Source organism: Hemibagrus wyckioides, linkage group LG07 (assembly GCF_019097595.1).
Source record: "Hemibagrus wyckioides isolate EC202008001 linkage group LG07, SWU_Hwy_1.0, whole genome shotgun sequence".
Lineage (NCBI taxonomy): Eukaryota > Metazoa > Chordata > Actinopteri > Siluriformes > Bagridae > Hemibagrus > Hemibagrus wyckioides.
Window position 1 is genome coordinate 15,423,709 of NC_080716.1, and position 21,188 is coordinate 15,444,896.

The following is a 21,188-nucleotide window of genomic DNA, read 5'->3' on the forward strand; positions in this document are numbered from 1 at the left end:
ACAGAATATTGTGTAACATGTGGTTTACTTAACTGGATGTTATTTGTAAAAGTTATATAACTTGTCTAATTTATAAATTACTTCATGAATAGTACTAAACAGGTGCCTTGGTTTCTTGTTTACAGTTAAAATCTGCTGCAGAGCACTTATGCTGTCTATAACCAAGTTGGCTACAACTGCTTCATTGCTGCAGGAATCTATGTGGTGATTGGATTTGTGTCTTTCATTCAGGTCCAACTCAACAAGCACAACGATTATCTTGTGCATTACCACCGTCTAGAGGAGAAATCCACCTCCTTGAAAGTGATCTTACTGTATTTCCTATGTGAACAACAATAGTTTACAACTAGTTTTAACAATAAAGTCAGATTGATATTTATGGAAGGATAACTGTTGTATTTATTTATTATCTTATTGTGCCTTAATGCCTCCTACACCTCATGTTTATTGTGGTCCAAATGCTTTTACATTTTAAGAATTAAAAAGTGTGACTGTTTGTCAGACAACTAGATTAAAGTTTGCATACAGCCGTATCATATTGGAATAATATTTATATATACATGAGTACAAAGTAGAAATGATCATTGTCCATGTAATTGTTCATGATCCATTATTTTATTTGTAACACTTTGTAATTACAGAAATAAAACTAGTTCCTAATATCTCTGTCTATCTTTTCTTGGTGGTTAAATGCATTACAGTGTTTCCAGTTTATTGATTCAGATTGTAAAATTAATACCACAAAAATACAACATATCTGAAACAAATATATGCTTCTTGTTTACAAGCATACAAAATGTCCCTTTCCCAATGTCTATAAAATGTATTTGCAGCTTTTTTTAACCTGCCTAAAGCATCAAAAAATTCAGAATTGTTCACAAGTCTCTATATGGTAATGCTGTTTTCTATTCGGCTAGGACACAGATAGAGATATGGTGGTTCGAGACCCTTATTCTGCTGCAGAATCTCCTCTTCAATGTCCTTCAGATCCTGCCTGAAGTCATCAATTATCTTTTGGGCTGCTGGTTCAGTGAAGTACTGTTCCTCGTACTGTGCCAGAGGTATCTGAGCATGATAGATAGGGCAGAGGGCAGAAAGAAGATAAAGTAAAAATGTAGAAATTCTAATTAGACAATGAAAATTATTTAGTTGTACATGTAACATTGAATTGAAACACATTAAGGAAGTTATGGGAATATTTTGTTCTGGATTCCACCAAAATTAATACAATCTTACAGCCCACATCCTTTGTTTTATTTGTACATTTTGTTTTATCAAATGACATATTGTTTAAACAGCAGCAGGCCACTTTGAGTGTTTTGTGGAAGTCTTCACTCACTGCGTCCGGTTGAACTCTTCCTAAATGCCATGTGATTGCCATCTGTACACATGACTGGCTGATATCCGGGAGTGTGTTCATGATTAACTCCATAGTGACACTGTCTTTGTCTGTGGGCGGAGGCTGGCGCATGGTGCAAGGTGTGTTGGGCACCCAGGAACAGAAGTCAAACTAGATGATAGAAGAAAATGTACACATTCAGTCAATCTCAACAGAACTGGAAGTGGACAAAAATTGGAAGTGTGTTTTGCTAGAAGGGAGACACTGGCAAAAATGCAAAATTTAATGATCAGTACATTGATACTGGCTTTCTTGCCTCTTACAGCAGTTGAAACTAGACACTGATACACTTGCTACCGCTTTGTAGGCTGGTTTGATTGTGCCTCTTGCATAATGTGGTAAGTACACTATAACACTATGAAGTAGTTGGATACTGTAGTAGCAGAACACTGATGTTTAAATACAATAATTATGCATATTTGTGAATTTTGCCAGATCACCCAGGCCGAAAAAAGTACTGCATAATGATGACAAATAGCACATAGTATTAAGTGTTAGGTTTATGTTCAAACTTCCCTTTACAGTTTAAACAGATAGGTACTTCATTTAGATGTAATTTTATAAAAGAACACAAGAATGATGCATCACTTACCTGTCCATTGTTGGTTGCTGCATGTTGTGCAGTGGTGGTAAAGATGACCACACTCAAAACAGTGATCAGCTCCTGTTTATTCTTTAGTTCATTAGGCAGTCCTGTCACATATGAATTATAAAAATAACATATCAATTAGTGTATATATATATGTGTATATTATATATATACAGTCATGTATATATAAGGATACATGTACACAAAACTGTTGTATGTATTGCAATGCTATATTTGAAATCATTTAGACCTTATGTCTGCTTGGATAAATTATTTTCTTATGCAACAATTAGTTGTTTTTCATAATAATTCATTATTTTTCATTATTACCCCAGACCCTGCAGCACAGAGTCACTGCTGCTCTACAGCAATTGCTATGACATGAGTATAATAATTACATTTTTTTGTTTAGGCAACTAACCAAACTGAGGAACATTTACAAAGCCTTCCTCAACCACATCCTTAATCCATGCCTGCAGTTCTGAATCCTGCACCACTTCAATGTCACTTGTGTAATATAGAGTCACTATGCTGGAGACAAACCTGTAGAAGAAAAAGAAGAGCTGTCAGTACCTGTACTGTCTCCAAACTCAAGCAAAACACTGAATATGGTTAAACTTCATTTCAGTGCTGTAGATCTGCCTGGACTCTTACTTCTCAATGGTGTCCCAAAGCATCAGTGTGTGCTCTCTGTAGAAGTATTTATTGAGTTTTGTAACACCACGATCTATGAAGTCATGGCGGGGTTGGAGAGAGCGATAGTTCAGGACCTTACACCCCTTTTGAGACAGCACCAGCAGCCCTTCACCACCTGTAGACACCACCTGCAGAGAAAGCATAGCTGACTATCTACTACTGATCAACAGGGTGTCCGAAAAGTCAGAAACCATTGGGAATATTTTGAACAAATGTGTCAATCCAAATATGTTGAGCACAAGAGAAAAAGTGTAGAGTTTATGTTATAAATAATCTATACAAAATTAAATGTATGTAGTTTTACTGCAGTTCACCCTTTTGAAGATGCCATCCTGAGAGATGAGCTGTGTGCGTGCACGGCAATTTATCTCCAGAGTGTACTTCAGATGAGGAGTGAGCAGCTGTAGCAGAGAGAGACTTGCTGCTATACCGGTCATTTGCTATATATATTTAGCTATAAAGAAAGCTTTTCCATTCTTCCCCACTAACCTTGTTTATAGGGTGGACTGAAGGGAGGTGACGCAGTGTGGCCACACAGAACACCTCTGCTATAAGGTGAGTTCGCAGTAGGTGCGACAGCACCTGGAAGACCTGAAATTCAGCATGACGGACCCACATTTTAGCCAATAACCAAGCCAGAGGTGGATCGTTAGGGAGGAAGATGGGTGTGTCCTTACTAGGATTCTGTTCAAGCTGAGAAAAAGGAAAAGGGAATGAGTCTTTTCATTAGCCATTTGTTGCTGCTGGTGAACAGACTTGGTGAAAACATTACCTGTATTGCAATGGGAATGAGGCCATTGTCTGGATGTTCATATAGTAAACACAAAGGAGCTGCTATATATTGCTTTTTCCCTCTGATCACATTCTCAGGGATGCCATCCACTACAGCGTAGTCAACAAGGTATATATTCCCAGCCTTCACAGAGAGAAAGAGAGATTGTTGTAGCCTTTAAAATACCTGGACATCAGAGGTGGGTTGTAACGAATTACATTTACTTCGTTACATTTACTTGAGTAAAATTTTTGGGTAATTGTACTTTTAGACTATTTTTAGAGTATTTTTAAAGATGTGTACTTTTACTTTGGTAACTTTGGTAACTATAATTTGGTAACTATGGGCACCTTTTACTCTTACTCAAGTACATTTTTAGTGAAAAAACTTTACTTTTACTTCGCTACATTTGGCGGCGTTCCTCCGTTACTGTCAATTGTTAATTAATATGAGATTTTTAAAATAATTAGTTTATATGGCTTATTTGCAAGTCTCGCAAGACATTGGAGAGGCTGCTTCGCGAGAGGCTGTTACGGATCTCCCGCTTGCGTATAGCGCGTTTAGAGGAAAATGATGAAGCTGAAGGAAGACGTCTGCGAGTTAACGGAGGCAGATGGCCCATGGCCTCAAGTTCAGTCTGTTTTCACTTCAAGATGTCAAAAAGAATCGTTTCATAATGCGATGCATGCTGTGTTCACCAAAACCGACTGACATCGCAGTGTACAAGAATTCCAGCTTCAACCTAAAAAACACAGAGCAGTAAGTGTCAAGGTTAGGCCTATTTCAACCCTATTAATGGTCATTTGGTAACTATGGGCACCTTATTTTAATACCAGATTTCTCACACTGTCCGAATGTTTTTCCTCATATGCATATACATTTTATTTTTGTAGTCTTTATTTTTTATAATATTTTTAATTTATTTTTGCAGTCTTTTGTATGATAAGCTTGCATGATAAGCTCTTTTGTATGATTTTAAACCAATCTCTATGGATCAAGATCTCTCAGAAGTGCATTATTTGTGAGCCATTTAGCATCAGAACAGAAAACATCCTGCAGTAGCAGATGTTCTAAGTTGCCTGACTGACTTTGGCCCTTGGCTGACTATTTGTTTATGACCTCATCTTATGATCGTGATATACTTTGTTTTGTCCTATAAATTCTTTGTGTTTTGTTTTGAACATGTGTTGAACACAGACTGTCGCTGACAGTTTCTTCTTCTGTAATTTAGATTGAGATAGATTTTCAGGATAAACTCGCCCAACTGCCAGTGAATACATCAACCACCACGTCTGTTTCTGCTGACGTCTTTTGTATACCTATTGATAACACTGAATCTTAACCTTTCTTCTGTATAAATACTCCCTGTTCATCTCAGTAAATTTGAAATTTGCTATTCAATCAATGTCTCTGTGTGGTTCTTTGGCAAAAAGCTTCCCTGATATCAGCAGGAGAGTGGCAGCAGCAGCACGACTCAGACTTCTTCTCCGAGTGAACACGAAAATTCTAACACAGAGCCTCATATATAAGAAGAATGATGATGGTCTTGAGCCAACTGCCTTTCATTTCATTTACACAGAGAGTATTGTTTCTGGACCGGACTCTGATAATATCAAAGGTATTTTACAACTTTCTGAGCAAACAGTTTCAACGGGCCACTTATAAACTTTCTTTTTGTCTAGGCATATACTCCTGTTTAAGGTTCCAATGAAATCCACAACAAAGAGCTATCAGATAAATGTTCAGCATTAAGTCAGATATAAGAAAGCACATGCTACAGCCAAACAAGAAGATCAACTTTATTAACAATTGTAGCATCAACTTTCAAAAGCTGTTGGGGCTTGTAGAAATGTCAAGGCAGCGAATGTGCATATGAAAAATAGACCTGTTTCCTGCAAACCACAGTGCCAGCTGGCATACAAATGATCACAAATACCTGTAGCAATGACATGACGGATACACAGTAGGCGCATTGTGCTATTTGTTAATACATTAGTTCTACAGATTAAGTGACTGATACACATTTGATGACCTTTTCACACGAAACAACTGTGATTACCGACAACTGTGACTATGATTCATATAATCTGATCCTTAAACACCCTTGGTGTGAATATGTGAGGGCATGGTGTCCTGTGACTGGCGGATGAAGGATGACCAGGAAAATCAAGAATATTAATTTTTTTAAGTATGTGTGGCATCACTGCATAACTTATGCACCACGCCTTACCTTGAGCTCTTTATTCAGGGTGGTGTTGGGGCTTAAGAAGGCCTGCACCATGTCTCCAGAGACGGGGAAGTTGGAAGGCAGTTGGCTGCACCTATGGATCATCCGTGGATTTGACCCATTCAGGAACAGATGGCCGAAAAACCAGTCCTCTTTCCAATGTTCCATAACGTATTCTAATAACATTCATAACACATTTAACAATTAGTATATAATTATTATAAGTCTTATGGTGTGTTGTGTACAGTTCAATGAATAAATGTTTCTGTTTATAGTCAAAATGTATTCTTTATACTGGAAGTTCATTGTAAATATTTTGCCAATATTATAGAATGAAACTGATTAAAAATCACTTGCAAATGTTGAACAATAAAGTCACAGCTACAATACCAGCAATGGGACTCCGTAATTTCCAAAATATTTGTTTAAAATCATCCAGATCTTCCCATGACCTTCCAAACCAGATGACCAGCTTCTTTAGAGACAGCTCCAAAAGCCTAAAGGTGATTAAATAAAAAATATGTACAGATATATGTACTCTGCATAAATGTACACATTACTGTGATGCTTTGTTAAGACTAATAAGGCATTTTGGTTGAGATGTGTAGGACTTAATTAATGCTGTTTTTATGGAGTAACTCTAAACAAAATAAAGATAATAAAATAATTCACTGCTCACGCAAATTGAAGTGATCTTTCAAAGTCACAGCGCTTCTCATTGGCAAAACGAGCATCCTGGGGAAGATCTGCCTCGGATTTGGCGTCTATGCATTTGGGAATTCCTGGAGCCCAGACTTGCCATCTAATATAACATAACACAAATAAACACCAGTTATATAAACAATCAGCAAACAAAGGCTGTATAATAATGCATGTATTTCATTAAGGCCCAAGCAATTAACATTTCTAGTAAACTCATAATTCTGTCTAAAGTTAATGCAAGATAAGTCAGAATCAACTAAACATCGACACGGTAAATATTTCACATATTTCTTATACATAATGTCTAGTAACACATACATGTAATTCAAAAACAGAAACCATCCTGTAGTATAAGGTGTTCTAAGTTTCAGAGCTGCTGGCTGAGCCCAATGCAAACATTTTTAATGGGCCTCCTTCCTATTTACCAACTTTCTTTTTGTCTAGGCATGAAGCAGTACATGCCCCTGATTAATGCTCCAATGAAATCCACAACTTAGAGCTATTAGACAAACGTTCAGCATGAAGTCAGAAATAAGAAGAAAAGTGCAAGCACATGCTATAGCGAAACAAGAATATCAACTTTATTAACAAATGTAGTATCAAATTTCAAAAGCTATTGGGGCAGGTAGAAATGTCAAGACAGCCAATGTGCATATGAAAAATAGTGTTTCATGCAAAACCATACCAGCTGGCATACAAATGACCAGAGCAATGACATGACAGATCCACAGTAGGCACATTGTGCGGTGTGGTGTATTAATGCACTAATTCTGCACTAGGTGACCGATAGATAACTTAAAAACTTTTTTTTTTTTTTTTTAAATCAGAATTGCTGATCTTTCCACACTAAACAACTTGCGATCAGTGTTTAGTCTTATCGGGGTGTACTCAATAGATCACGATTCACAGAAAAGTGATTTTATTTTTGCATAACTGCACTTGCAAATAGTTGCAGAATTACAGAGAATATTGAACATGCTTGAAAACTTTTGGAGCCTTGGCAATTACTCAGACTATTTAATTAGAGATAATTATAATTAAGAGATAATTATGTTTCCGAGCAGGTAGTCACTGAGCTGGGGATGTAGCCAATGAACCCCAAAATTTGTTAGAGACTGGGATATTCTAAATTCTCTAACTCCAGATCTTATTTGTGCAAGAATGCAAGTCCTTTGCCCTGACAAGCAATTCTACTCCCCACCCAGAAATGTAGCAAAGACATTTAAAGGTACAGTGACATTTAATATTCCTTCTAGATCTAAAATCATCACATGATACTAATAATATTACATTTTAAACAAGACAACACACACAAGATAGATAGACAGACAGACAGACAGACAGACACAGATAGATAGATAGATAGATAGATAGATAGATAGATAGATAGATAGATAGATAGATAGATAGATAGATAGATAGATAGATAGGCAGACAGACAGACAGATAGATAGATAGATAGATAGATAGATAGATAGATAGATAGATAGATAGATAGATAGATAGATAGATGTGTGAGTGTGTGAGGGTGAGGCATTCTGATAAAAGTATTGTTTTGCCAAGCCTTTCCTATCTACAGCACCAATGAAAATCCTCACTTTCTCTTTCTTTGTAAATGTATAATTATTTTTGTGCATTATAAATTTTATTTGTTCAAATTATGAAGATAGCTACATGAGCTATACTATATATTATATATTCTATATATTATATATATACTATACTAAGCTATACTATATATATGTATATATATATATATATATATATATATATATATATATATATATATATATATATATATATATATATATATATATATATATATATACTATATTGCTAAAAATGGATTAACATTTTGCCTACAGTATAAAGCCTACAGTCATGTACATGCAAAAGGAGAAGTAGTAAATGCAACAGGAGAGTTCCGTTAGACTCCTAGTCCTGGAATATACTCACCGATAAGTTTTCTGTCTCTCCTTCAACTGTGCCTTTCTATGAGCCAGCTCCTGAGGCAGGATCTCATCAGAGAGCCTTTTAGCTTTGAAGGAAAAAGAGAGAAAGAATCCACCATTGGAAATCCTGAGCTTGAATTAGGGTGAGATAATATCCTTTCCCTGGGGCAGTTGTAAGGACTGACCTGTGCTGTCGCGTACTTCTATTTTAATGTCCCCCACTAACCAGCAGTAGCAGGGGAAGGTTTGTGGGTTTCCCCCTCCTGGTGGTGTGACTTTTACGTAATTGCAAAACCAGTTGTCTTCCAAAAAGTACTTCTGCTTCTCTAAGCGTACAAGGATCACACGACCCAGAGGAGCTGAGCTCCGGACTATGTAGTCATCAACCTGTAGAAGGTTGAGATAAGGTTGAAAAGAAAGACAGTTTGTGTATACTTATGATAAACAATCCCTGTTAAAAAGAACCAGTTTAATAATGCAGTTTAACACGAATGAAAGAGCCATTACTGGGGCCTTCAGAAAGTTATATTGCTCAGTTAACTCTATCCTTAGTTGTAAGTTTATAAAAGCATATATTCATACATAGCAACATATTCAGATATATTCAGACCTCTACACTCTCACTCACCGCGCCTCTACATAGATCCAGGCCTGGTTTGTCCAGCAGTGTTCTCTCACTCTCTCCATTTTCCCCCACCAGGGTGACATACACATAGTTATTAGTACCTGAGTACTCTAAGGTGCCTGTAGCCACTGTCACTTTGTACTCCATCTGCACACACAATTCACATCAACTCTGGTACATAAAACTGACCATGAGATTGCAGTATCTCACAGCTGATCATTTCAATTTAAAATGGTTGATTTCACAATTTCAAATGAAGTTTTTTTTTCTCACTCAGAAACCCAAAAGCATGTCTATACACACATGGCTACATCTTCACACAGGTTTAAGGAGAAATGTTGAAATTCCTTAGAACATATTGTTGACGAATGTACCAGAAATACTTTAGAGTATGCAATGCTTATTAATGACTTGTAAATTGCCAAAAATACAATAAATTGGCACCACCATGCCAGCATCAAAAACAAAATAAATATTTAGTGCTAGCTGTGGGTGTGTGTGAATATTTTGGAAATAATGATATTCAGCGTTCAATTAAATAACATATATTTATGTGATTTTGTATGTATAATTTAATTACTTATTTATTTACACTTAATAATATATAGAGATAATCTCCCAATTTCCAGTTAGTATAGTTTAAATCAGCTATAATTCAAATAGACAGCCAAACTAAAGTAAGAACACAAAGAGGCACAGTTGTACAGTTAGATATACACTATAGATATTATAGATATTAGTATAGATTCTGAAAGGGAAAATAAATATGAAAGGATTCAGATGATGAGATTTGAATACTGTTCTGTTACAGTATTCTGAGATCATGGTTAACTCACCACATTTCCATTTAGTTTATATTACCTACATTAACCTACACATGCAAAATATCTCTGCTATTACACTGGTTGTAACATCCACAAGGTTTGGTGTCTTCAGTGGCTTAAGCTATAGAAACCCTGTTATACTAAAATCAATACATTCTACATCTGGATGAAATACGTTGCTGTTTGCAATAGCAGAATCTTAAATCAAAACAATATTTACCTAGTAATCCTTGTTAGTGAAGACTTTTCGTTTACTTTAGCCTGTCTCCACTGCTTCCTTCCTCTGACTTTTGTACAGTCTGTATGTTTTTTCTAGGTTTATCTCAGCATACTGCTATCAAACATACAACTTCTGCAAACTGAGTTTTCCCCCACTCTCTCACTCTCTTCTGTGAAGTTGTTGCTCTTTTCAGCCCTCCTCTTTCTCTCTGTATGGTTACACCCTACAGTTGGGTTAACACTTTTTTTTTCATGTGTGTTATCAGAAAATCTACAAACCCCCACCCCACCTCATGCATTCCTGTTTATGTAAATGACATTCTTTTTTTAGCTATGCTTTCTCCTTTTCAGGAAGTATACTATACCAGGGTCAGCAATATGTAAATTTTTATCAGACCTATGCAAAGCAGTATTTTTAAGAGGCATAAATTTAATTATCTTATTGAATTACATACATGGCCAAAAGCATGTACACAATGGAAATCACATATGCTGAACATTTGATTAGTCACCACTTTGCTGCTGTAATAAGCTGCAGTCATCTGGGAAGGCTTTCCAATAGATTATGGAGATTTACTGTGTGTTTATTCAGCCTCAAAGGTATGAGTGAAGTCAGGCCTGATGTGCAGTCAACATTCCAGTTTATCCCAAAGTTATTCAGTAGGGTTGAGCTCAGGGATCTGTGCAGGATACTCAGGGTTCTCCACTCCAGCCATTGCTCCAGCCATGGATCTCACTTTGTGCTCAGAGGCAACTCATGCTGAGTTAAGCATTATGCATTGTGCAGTATCAGCATGGAAATCATGTTATATGTTCAGTATTTACATTTACATATTTTACAAGCTCATTTGCATCTGGCAGACACTCATTACAGTGCTTTGTGATCAACATCAAAACAATATCTTTATGCTAGTAGTAGTTTACTGTTTTCTTAAGATGCTTATATAGTGGGTCATTAAGTGTTTACTCTTCTGTGTGATAAATGCTCTCTGGTAGGTGGGGACTGAGCAGTTTTTGTGTTTTGGTTTCAAATCATGTTTTAAATCACAGGCAGCTACCAGTGTAGAGAATAAACCATCTGAATGATGTCAAGGGAAGACCTGCCAGGACCAAGATGTAGTCTAGTCTGATGACAGGGGACTGAACAAGAACTGGAGTGGGCTAAGTAGAAATAAATACTGTTCTATAGGACAAACTTTCCTGACCATGTAACATCAGTAACATAAGCAAACCATGATAGCTGTATAGATGTTTGTCCAGAACTCCAACAAGCTTTTCTGCACTGTCCAATAGAGTGATGACAAGAGCTTTATGTGTCCAGTAAACAATCTGAAGTATGAATTATTTATTATTTTTATTACGGTATTTATGTTGTAATTTATTTCATAATATGGTAACAATAATTCAGCTTAACTGTGAAATAAATAGCAACAGACTAATGAATAGCATACAAGGTGAAAATATGGCACATATTACATGGTTTGAACACTGCAGAAAATGATATCCATATTTTTATAAATTTGTGCAACAAAACATACTTTTACAATAGTTATAGTTTTAAATTAAATAAAATGAATGTGGCAATCTATGTGGCACTAATGTGTTTTTAACATGGTGAAAAAGGTTAATAAAGTAAAATAATGTCCTGTGAACCATGAGATCATGGTTAATATTAAACACAAGGGATGACTTGCATTTGCCTGTTCGTAGGGAGTGTTCTGAAAAGCAGCATAGTGTTAGGAACACCCAGCTCTGTCATATCACTGTTTGCTGGTTACTAAACCTGAATGAATGATGGGTTAAATGAACTGTAGGTTCAGTATGACATCTTACATTCCATTACTATTTTCCACGTGACCTATTTCATCAGAGCTTTTACACTGTGCAAACACTGTCTTTGTTGTCACACAGTGAAGTCCTTCTGGTTTATAGTAAGATCCACACAGTGTTTTACTACTGTGACGCAAACCTTTTAGTGCAAATGAAAACCACTTCACGTCACAGTGAAACAAAGCTGTCTGTTTGTTGATAGTGTGACCAGAAATACGTACGTTTTTTGGTGTGCCAAAAAAAGAAGTGCCAAAACTTAAACACAACTGAATGAGTAGATAATAGCTTAGTAAAGCTCAAACCTAGTCCAGGTTAAACCCTTTGCTGTGCTTATCATTACATACAAATTCACTGATGTTAATGTTTAAGAGTACACAATAAGCTGGAAAACAGAGACTGGATACGGAACAAACCTTCAGTCATACAATAGGTACACACAATAGCTAGAAACACTTCATTATGAAATCTCACAATGGTTGTAAGATGAGCAAGGCCCAACCCTTTCCCCTCTTACACATGCATCACTAATGCTTTTGTAGAACCATGGATGTCACTTTTGCCATTTTGTAAGTAATCCAATGTTTGTTAAAAGAGTGTCAGCAGAGTTAAGCGTTTTCTCTAACAAACAGTTTTGTCACTTGTTACACTGCTGAAAAAGTTTTACCTTGTTTATGCTCTTACATGGCACATGAATAACCACAAATTTATCTTGTCAGACTAGCATCAGTGACCATTAAGATAACAAAATATCTCATTGTCACGAAAAAATAGGGGAGTCTGAGTGTATGAGTCCAGCAGCATATGAAAAGATGTTTTTGGCTCATCTGTTAAGGCCTTGTTATGTGGGCATATGGAGTCCCATGAGGTTCAGAGCTTCACACCTATCCTTTACATGCCACATTATCCTCCGTGGGAAAAACAGGGGGAAGGTCTAAAAACTTTACACAGTAATCTTAGAAACACATCACATATCATTGTCAGTGGAAGAGGTCTGATATGGAGGCTTATTTGATGCTGAAGGAGGGAATAGGGATTTATTCTGAGACACCTTAAGGAAGAAAGTAGTGTTCATCCAAAAATCCCAGTCATTAAATCATTTATTTTAAAAGCTATACCCCACTCTCAAAATATGCTACTTAATGAAACTCCCTAACTTAGTACATTCCCTAACTGTGACCTTTGCCTTCAGGGTTCAGTGGGCTTTTATGCACATACTCTGGAACCGTCCAACAACTCATATACACATTCTCTAGTAATAAAATTCGTCTAAATAATTAGTGTAATAATTAATGATATATTATTTTTGTATTTAGTTATAAAAAATGCAATTAGTTTTTTTTGCTTTTAATTGTCTTTTGTGATCATTTAACAGAAAAAAGTACAGGTGTAACAAATGATAGTACAAAAGAGAAGGTTTTACTTTAAGAATGTGAGTGAGAGGCACCGTGGTCCTCATCGTCTGGGGGGCAGTCCACAAAGTCAGCCAACATGGAAGCCATGCCCTGTCATCCAGCTGGGAGATAAAGTAGTAAAGTTTTACTAAACAAATCAGCAAGATGAATTAGCATTAAAGCAACAGCGCATTACAAAACTAACAGTGCCAGAACTGCCTGTAGCCAGAGTTTACATATCTTCACAGTACATAGTATCAACACTTAATCCATGGATAAACACATTCATCTTGTTTTACTCCCAGAGAAAGTCGGCTTTTTTTACTTTACTTGAAGTTGTTTTTTTAAACATACTAAAAGTCTTAATGACTACAGATGATAACATTCAGTTCATTACTGGTGCTTTGCTGAAATTAGGGAGATTTACCTTTTTTTCTCACTGTTTTGTTCAGACACCTCTCCTTCTTCAAGGTCTTCCATTTTCCTCTTTGTCCCTCGTGCCTCTTTCTCCTCTGCCTGCACCCTTTCAACCATCTCTTTCTCTGCTGTCTCCACGACTTGCTGCAAGGCAGTGTCCAGTATTTCCTCTTGTACTGCCTCTGCACTTGGCTCATTATCTCTGACCTCTATAGCCACTTCCTGCTCCGGACACTCTGAAGGTATCCCAGAATCCTCTATGGTTCCTCCATGGGGAACATGCCCCCTGCCCCCCCTCTTCTTGCCCTTCCATCATTACTTCCCCCTCCTCTGCACCAATTACATCCCTCGAATTGTCGGCTTCCAAGGCCTGGATCTCTTCCTCATCGTCCTCCTCTTATACTTCTTCTTCTTCTTCTTTTTCTTCCTCATTATCCTTGTCATCAAAGCCCTCAAATTCTCCATTTTGGTAGTACCCAGCACGAAATTCGTCTTCATCCTCATCATCTTCGTCCAGGCCTTCTTCCTCTTCCTCCTCCTCTCCCAGTTAATTTTCGTCCTCCATCTCCTCCTCCTCCTCCTTATCATCATCAGTGCTGTTGATGTTGATGACATTCTGGTCCTGATCATTGGCAGCCGGCTGGCGGCTGGACTGTGCTAGTTGGTTCTGGAGCTTCATGTGTAAGGACAGTCCAAGCTGACTTGGCTGCCTCCTTGTGAAGGTTGCATCAAAATTTGCTGTAGCTGCGCACCAACAGGCAGAAGTGCTGTCAATCATGCCAGCTCAGCTGCCTGAGCAGAGCAGGAGAGCAGCAACTCACCTTGGGCTCCAGTGACACCCACTGGTGTAGAAAGGACAGGAGGACCTAGGGGCATGTGGTTCTCCAAGGAACTCAGGAGTGAAGCATAGTCTAAGCTCAGAGGATGTCAGGAAGCAAAAGAAGGCCCTGGTGCAGGTGCCCCCAGGAGTGTAGGGTGACCATGTAATGCAAATGCAAGCACGTTTAAAGCAATGCCATAGCTTATGTCTTCTTGATTTTAGATATCTGGATAGTAAAACACCCTCTAGAACTGCTATAAAAATAAGCAAAAAGAACATGCTGTTTATCTTTGTTTAGCTTTGACCATTCTCATTAAATAACAGTATTTTGTAATAATATTTTCTTTCAAGAATATAACTGCAAGCTATTCTGTGGGATCAAAACAAATGGGATATTCTTCATTGCCCACATGCATCAATGATCCTTGGCCACCCGTGACCATGTCACCCATTAACTTGTTCCACTTTTGGTAGGTACTTACTGTATGCATACCTGGAACCCCACAAGACCTGCTGTTTTGGAGATGCACTGACTCAGCCAAAGTAACTCAGATCCATACAACTTTTCAATTGTTTCCGCTTCCAAGACATCAACTTTGAGAACTCACTTTTCACTGTCTGCCTAATATATCCTACCCATTGACAGATGCCACTGCAATGAGATAATAAGGGTCATGATAATATTATGAGGGCTTTTTTCAGTGTAAATTTGTAACAAATGATCTTTAAAACATACAATGTTCTTAATGCCGACAGCCAGGGCACGGCACACTAAATTAAGGACATGCTGAATTTGAAGATGCACTGAGGTGGCTGGATCAATGCTACAAACAAGATAAACACACAAAGATTTGTCTTTGGATCAACTTTCATATACAAAGATTAAGCATGTTTGTCATGACAAAACTATTTTCAAGCAGGTCAACATTTAGTAAAATTATTTAATTGCTACATTCATACAAATATATAAATAAATAGATAGAAATAGCATTACCAGATTAATACATACTTCCAATGAAGAAGAAGAAACCATGGCAATGAAAAAAGATGTATTCATAGCTAAGCTATTCAGCATATCTTATAGGTTCATTAGTTACATGGTTTGAGAAAGCAAACATACACACCTGAGTGTATGTTTAAGAGCCAGGCACACTGCTCTGTAGTGAAGGCATAGCTGAAGAATCAGCAGGGGATCAACGTCATCCAGCAGAGGAAAGGGCAGCCCTACTCCTGGACCCTCATACTGCATGGTTTCTTCTGAGGATTTTAAACGTAGACTCTAGAAAAATGCTTTGACTTCAGGCCAGTTAACTTGTAAAGTGTTTGGCTGTGTTCACTTTCCACTTTGTGTCATTTTAAGTGAACATGTTGAACATAAACCTTTAGTTCTCTGTCAAACATTCGCTCGTTATCTCACTATGGGAAATGCCTCAGGCTTGCACCTCAGTGGTTAAACGCGATACTTATGACAGGAAAAGGCTCCCTTCCCGCCTTTCCCTGATGAAACAACTGCTTCCCACCCTACCAGCATGTGTGGCAGAAATTAAGCGGTCATGGGACAAGCCCTTCTCTCACAGAGTGACCGTCAAGGGTTACTCTTCACTAGATGTAAACAAGATGGAGGAGCTTGGGCTTTCAAACCCCCCCACGGTAGAACAGCCAGTGGCTCACCACCTGCACCTGAACAGGCAGACCACTTTCTCTTCTTCCAGTCCCACCCTCCCTGGAAAAATGGACTGCTTCCGTGTATCAAAAATTTTATAAATCAACAGCGCTAGCCGTGCGAGCCTGATGCTGATGACCTATCAAGCCGAGCTTTTGGAGGAGCTGGGCACTCAGCTAGACTCTGGGAATCCAAAGCCAGTGGTTTGGGAGGAAATCTGTAATATTACAGACCTCAATCTACGTACTTCATGTGGCACTGTGCAGAGCTAGGGCCATTCGTTGGCTCTCGGCGCTGCAGGTGAGAGGTTGCTATGGCTTAACCTGTCGAGCATCGGGGACAGAGAGAAAGTAGATTTCCTTGCAACCCCGGTAGACTCCAAGGGTTTATTCGGCCCAGCCGTTGAGGCGATGAGACAAAAGTAAAAGTATGCAACCTTCAAAAGTAAGGTGAGGCATTTGATGTCTGCTTGCCACGAAAGAAAACACTGCGCCCTCCTGCTCCACCGCGGCCCATCCCTCCGACCCAGAAGAGGAGATTTTTAAGTGTGCCTAGAATTGTGAAACCCCAGGGCGCAGAGCAGTTGGCCCGCCCCCCGGGTGCTCCAAGTGCTAGCAAACCGTGGGGTAAGCAGTCATTTAGGGTCGCTGCAGCTAAATCTAGGTCCACTCACCCATCTAACAAGAAGAAGAGAGATACCTAGAATGCAGTCTCCTCAGGGGAGGGACAGACAGCACCAATGGTTCTCTGTGATGTCCTCCCCTGAGTCCACCACACATGTTCCCCCACCCACGAAAAAGCGGAGAGTGTGGATTATGGACAACATTGTTCTAGATTGTGTACAGGGCTGTTTGCAATAAAACATGTTCAAGTGCAGAAAACCACCAGAAGTATGTGGTCTGAGAAAGTTAAGCACAAGTTCACAAGTGTTTTGTTACAAAGCACTTCAAACTTTGGGTTTAAAACCAATAATATAAAATTGTTATCTGTTGCATCCATGCTCTTCGCCGAGGGCACAGAGACACACAAACAAAAAGTCACTGAACCGAGAATTAAATCGGTCTCTGGGCCGGTCAGATCCTGGCTGTTTTTTTTCTGGCTACTAGATAGCGCCAAAAGACCATCTATGGATCTATGGTTCAACAAAACCAGCTTTAAACTAGCTCTCTGACAGGAGGCTTGGAGAGTATGTTCTGCACATCCTTGGGTCCTGGCGACTGTAACAAAAGGTTACAGGCTGCAGTTTGCTATAAAAACCCCCTACTTTCAATGGGATTATAGCATCTGTAGTAACAGGCGATTCAGCTCAGGAAAAACAGCTGTAAAAAGAGTTTCGGTGGGGGAAACTCAGAAAGGCTTTTACTCCTGTTATTTTCTCATTCCAAAGAAAGAAGGGGGTCTATGCCCGATATTGGATCTACTTGCTCTAAACAAGCACTTGAGAAAATACAAATTCGGAATGCTCACGATCGGTGTGCTCACTCACTCGATTTGCAGGGGTGACTGGTTTTCCACGGTCAATCTCAAAGATGCTTACTTTCGTATAAGCATTTACCCCATGCACAGAAAATATCTCATATTTTCCTTTCACAGCGAAGTGTACAAATTTGTTACTCTTCCATTTGGGCTGAGCCTAGCTCCACACGTATTCAGCAGGTGCATAGAGGCAGCACTGTCACCACTAAGACTCAAGGGTCTCAGGATATCTACCTATCTAGACGATTATCTGGTATCTGTCTCGAGAGCAGGTGGAGCAGGACACAGTGATGCTCACGTGTCACTTAATGAGTCTGGGATTCAGAATCAACTATGTCAAGAGCTGATTGACTCCATCTCAGGAGATGGAATATCTGGGTCTATGTATAGATTCAGTGACATACCACGCTACGCTCTCAGATAGGAGAGTTACGCCGTTTTATCAGTGTCTGGCTCAGTTTCACAAGGGAAACCTGGTGCCATTCAAGACATGTCTCCACTTGATGGGCATGATGGCTTACTCGCTGTCAGTGGTCTCGCTGGGTTTACTCAGGATAGGGTAACCCACCACTTCCAGCGGTGGTTGCGGCGAGGCGTCTATGTCCTCTCCATCATCTCCCACGCCGAGTGAAAGTAACGAAGGAATGCTTGGAGGCTCTTCATCAGTGGAGAGGCCCCTCCCTTTTTCATTCGGGGACTCCATTAGGGGTCGTTCAGCTACAGGGAGTGCACTGGGACCTGTTGTCGCAAGTGGGCAGCCAAATATTTCACACCCATTCAGTGCGACTCAACCTCCCGTGAGAGTCTGAATTTGAATGTGCTCGGGTTTCCACAGGAAGTTATAAGCACTATCCAGAGTGCTAGCGCTCCAGCAGCATGCTCTTTATATGATCGCAAGCTGCACATTTTTAAAGACTGGTGCACGCGCAAAGGAGTTATTCCTTTTTAATGCTCGGTGATTGACATTCTTTGTTTTTCACAGAGCTTAATGGAAACTGGTAGGGCATTTTCCACTATTAAAGTTTACCTGGCTGCCATGTAGACTTGGCACATAGGCTTTGAAGGAGCTTCCGTTGGACGGCATCCCCTCATCTCACATGAAGGGAGTGAGACGTCTGAGACCAATGGTGTAGTGCAGGGTATATGCAGGTATATGGCATATACCCACTTCTTTATCAGTCGGCTTTGCATATACCCACTTCTAAACCCCCTCTGATGCACATCATTCAGTTGTGTCCTGCATTAGCAAAAATCATGAAAGATCAGATCACATGAGTAGCTAACCCAATTAAATTGTGAATAAATGCAAATATTCCCTAAAAACACCCAGTAAAGACAGTGATGCGTTCAGGACTGAGGTGACGGCTTCCCTTGAAAGAAGATAGCAACTGCCCCATCCCCAACAATCTGAAAATACCCAAAGCCATTGGATCAGAGCACTGTCAATCATTACCTGATTCGCTGCCTGTCATTTTAGCAATGTTCAACGCCATTTCAATTTAAAAACCCTGCACTGGGTTAACTTAAGAGAGTATATATCACTGTGGTTTTCAGGAATATGTTGTAAAATGTATATTTTTGTTCATTACAATTAACTAAATATTGTTATATTTTACATATTGTTTTAAATATATTGTTGAATTCATTGAATGATGATGATGCTTGTTAAAATAAACTAATCTCTGCCTAAAACACCATGTTTGCCTTATCTTGAATATGTCTTATATTCATGCATTAGGCCTGTGTAGGATCAGTAAAATTTGCAAAAAAAAGAGCGGCAGTTTTGGAGATGATCTGATCAAGTCATCTAGCCATCACTATCTGGCCATTGTCAAACTCGCTCAAATCCTTACTCTTGCACATTTTTCCTGCTTCTAACACATCGACTCTGAGGACAAAATGTTCACTTGCTGCCTAATGTATCCCACCCACTAACAGGTGCCATGATGAGGAGATAATCAGTGTTATTCCCTTCACCTGTCAGTGTTCATAATGTTATGTCTGATCGGTGTATATAGTTATAAAATGGTTGCATTTTAATTATATGATGTAGCCATAGAATTCTAGTGTAATGCCATCCAAGTATAGAAAGTAATAGTAGCCATATTAGACATAGATGTTCCATATTGTTAGCCTTAAGTTTTTTCCCTGGCCCCACTTTAGGAGCCATGGCTAAGGCACCCAAGAAGTGTTACATAGGACATAACTTTTAATTTCTCTGCTTAAACAGAATATTGTGTGACACATGGTTTTGTTGACTGGATGTTATTTGTGTTGTCTAATTAAAAAATGACTTCCTGAATAGTACTAAACAGGTGCTTTGGTCACTTATGCTGTCTATAACTGAGTTGGTCACAACTGCTTCATTGCTGCAGGAATCTGTGGTGATTGGATTTGTGTCTTTCGTTCAGGTCCGACTCAACAAGCGCAACGATTATCTTGTGGGTTAGCACCATCTGGTGGAGAAATCCACCTCCTTGAAAGTGATCTTACTGTATTTCCTATCTGAATTTTATTGCTCTACCGGTGTTGTGATATTATCTTTTGAAGTTGCTGTTGGTATTTTAGCTGTAGTCAGAGTCAATATGTTCAATCAAGTGCCTTTTTCTCTATGTAAAGCTTTCTCAGGTTTAGAGCTTTAACAAAAAACCCGGATTGATATTTATGGAAGGATAACTGTTGTATTTAGTTATTATATTATCACACCTTATTGCCTTCTACACATCATGTTTATTGTGGTCCAAATGCTTTTACCTTTTAAGAATTAAAAAAGTGCAACTGTGGTTGTCAGACAATTAGATTAAAGTTTGCATACAGCCGTATCACACTGGAATAATATTTATATTCACATGAGTACAAAGTAGAAATGATGATTGTCCATGTAATTGTTCATGATCCATTATTTTATTTGTAACACTTTGTAATTACAGAAATAAAACTGTAGTTCCTAATATCTCTGTCTATCTTTTCTTGGTGGTTAAATGCATTACAGTGTTTCCAGTTTATTGATTCAGAGTGTAAAATTAATACCACAAAATACAACATATCTGAAACAGATTTACAACAAATATATTCTTCTTGTTTCAAACACGCATACTAAATGTCCCTTTCACAATGTCTAAATAATGTATTTAAGGCAGCTTTTTTTTTTTATTTTATACCTGTATAAAGCATCAAAAAATTCAGAATTGTTCACAAGTCTCTCTATATGGTAATGCTGTTTTCTATTTGGTTAGGACACAGATTGTGGTTTGAGACCCTTATCCTGCTGCAGAATCTCCTCTTCAATGTTCTTCACATCCTGCCTGAAGTCATCAGTTATCTTTTGGGCTGCTGACTCAGTGAAGTACTGTTCCTCGTACTGTGCCAGAGGTATCTGAGCATGATAGATAGGGCAGAGGGCAGAAAGGAGATAAAGTAAAAATGTAGAAATTCTAATAAGACAAAAAAAAAGTATTTAGTTGTATGTGTAACTTTGAATTGAATCACATTAATCAAGTAAGTTATGGGAATACTTTGCTCTGGATTCCACCAAATTTAATATAATCTTACAGCCAAAATCCTTTATTTTATTTCTACATTTTGT

At 38.4% G+C, this 21,188-nt stretch overlaps 1 protein-coding gene and 1 pseudogene across 2 annotated transcripts; both read right to left on the bottom strand.

Moving 5' to 3' along the window:
- Positions 1-582: 582 nt before the first annotated feature.
- LOC131355773 (polyunsaturated fatty acid lipoxygenase ALOX12-like) lies at positions 583-10,188 on the bottom strand. 2 transcript variants are annotated; one of them, XM_058394253.1, is made up of 15 exons: positions 10,007-10,187; positions 8,966-9,109; positions 8,523-8,724; positions 8,342-8,423; positions 6,363-6,485; positions 6,074-6,180; positions 5,687-5,859; positions 3,457-3,600; positions 3,174-3,377; positions 2,999-3,085; positions 2,643-2,812; positions 2,410-2,531; positions 1,992-2,092; positions 1,340-1,510; positions 585-1,065 (listed from the first exon to the last, which is right to left on the bottom strand). In XM_058394253.1, the coding sequence occupies exons 2-15, from the start codon at positions 9,107-9,109 to the stop codon at positions 886-888; spliced, it is 2,010 nt and encodes a 669-aa protein (XP_058250236.1). In that variant the 5' UTR covers positions 10,007-10,187; the 3' UTR covers positions 585-885. The 2 variants fall into 2 exon arrangements, with proteins under 2 accessions (XP_058250237.1, XP_058250236.1); XM_058394254.1 differs by lacking the exon at positions 3,457-3,600 and having other exon boundaries at positions 583-1,065; positions 10,007-10,188.
- Positions 10,189-20,496: 10,308 nt separating this feature from the next.
- The window catches only part of LOC131355774 (polyunsaturated fatty acid 5-lipoxygenase-like), a 52,784-nt pseudogene continuing 52,092 nt past the window's right edge, over positions 20,497-21,188 (bottom strand).

Excerpts from the sequence above, each read along its gene's own strand:
- LOC131355773 (XM_058394253.1), bottom strand. The coding sequence starts at position 9,109 with ATGGAGTACAAAGTGACAGTGGCTACAGGCACCTTAGAGTACTCAGGT. Across the intron at positions 3,601-5,686 it reads CCCTGAATAAAGAGCTCAAG|GCTGGGAATATATACCTTGT; the intron begins GTAAGGCGTGGT and ends CTCTCTGTGAAG. Across the intron at positions 1,066-1,339 it reads GAAGAGTTCAACCGGACGCA|ATACCTCTGGCACAGTACGA; the intron begins GTGAGTGAAGAC and ends TATCATGCTCAG.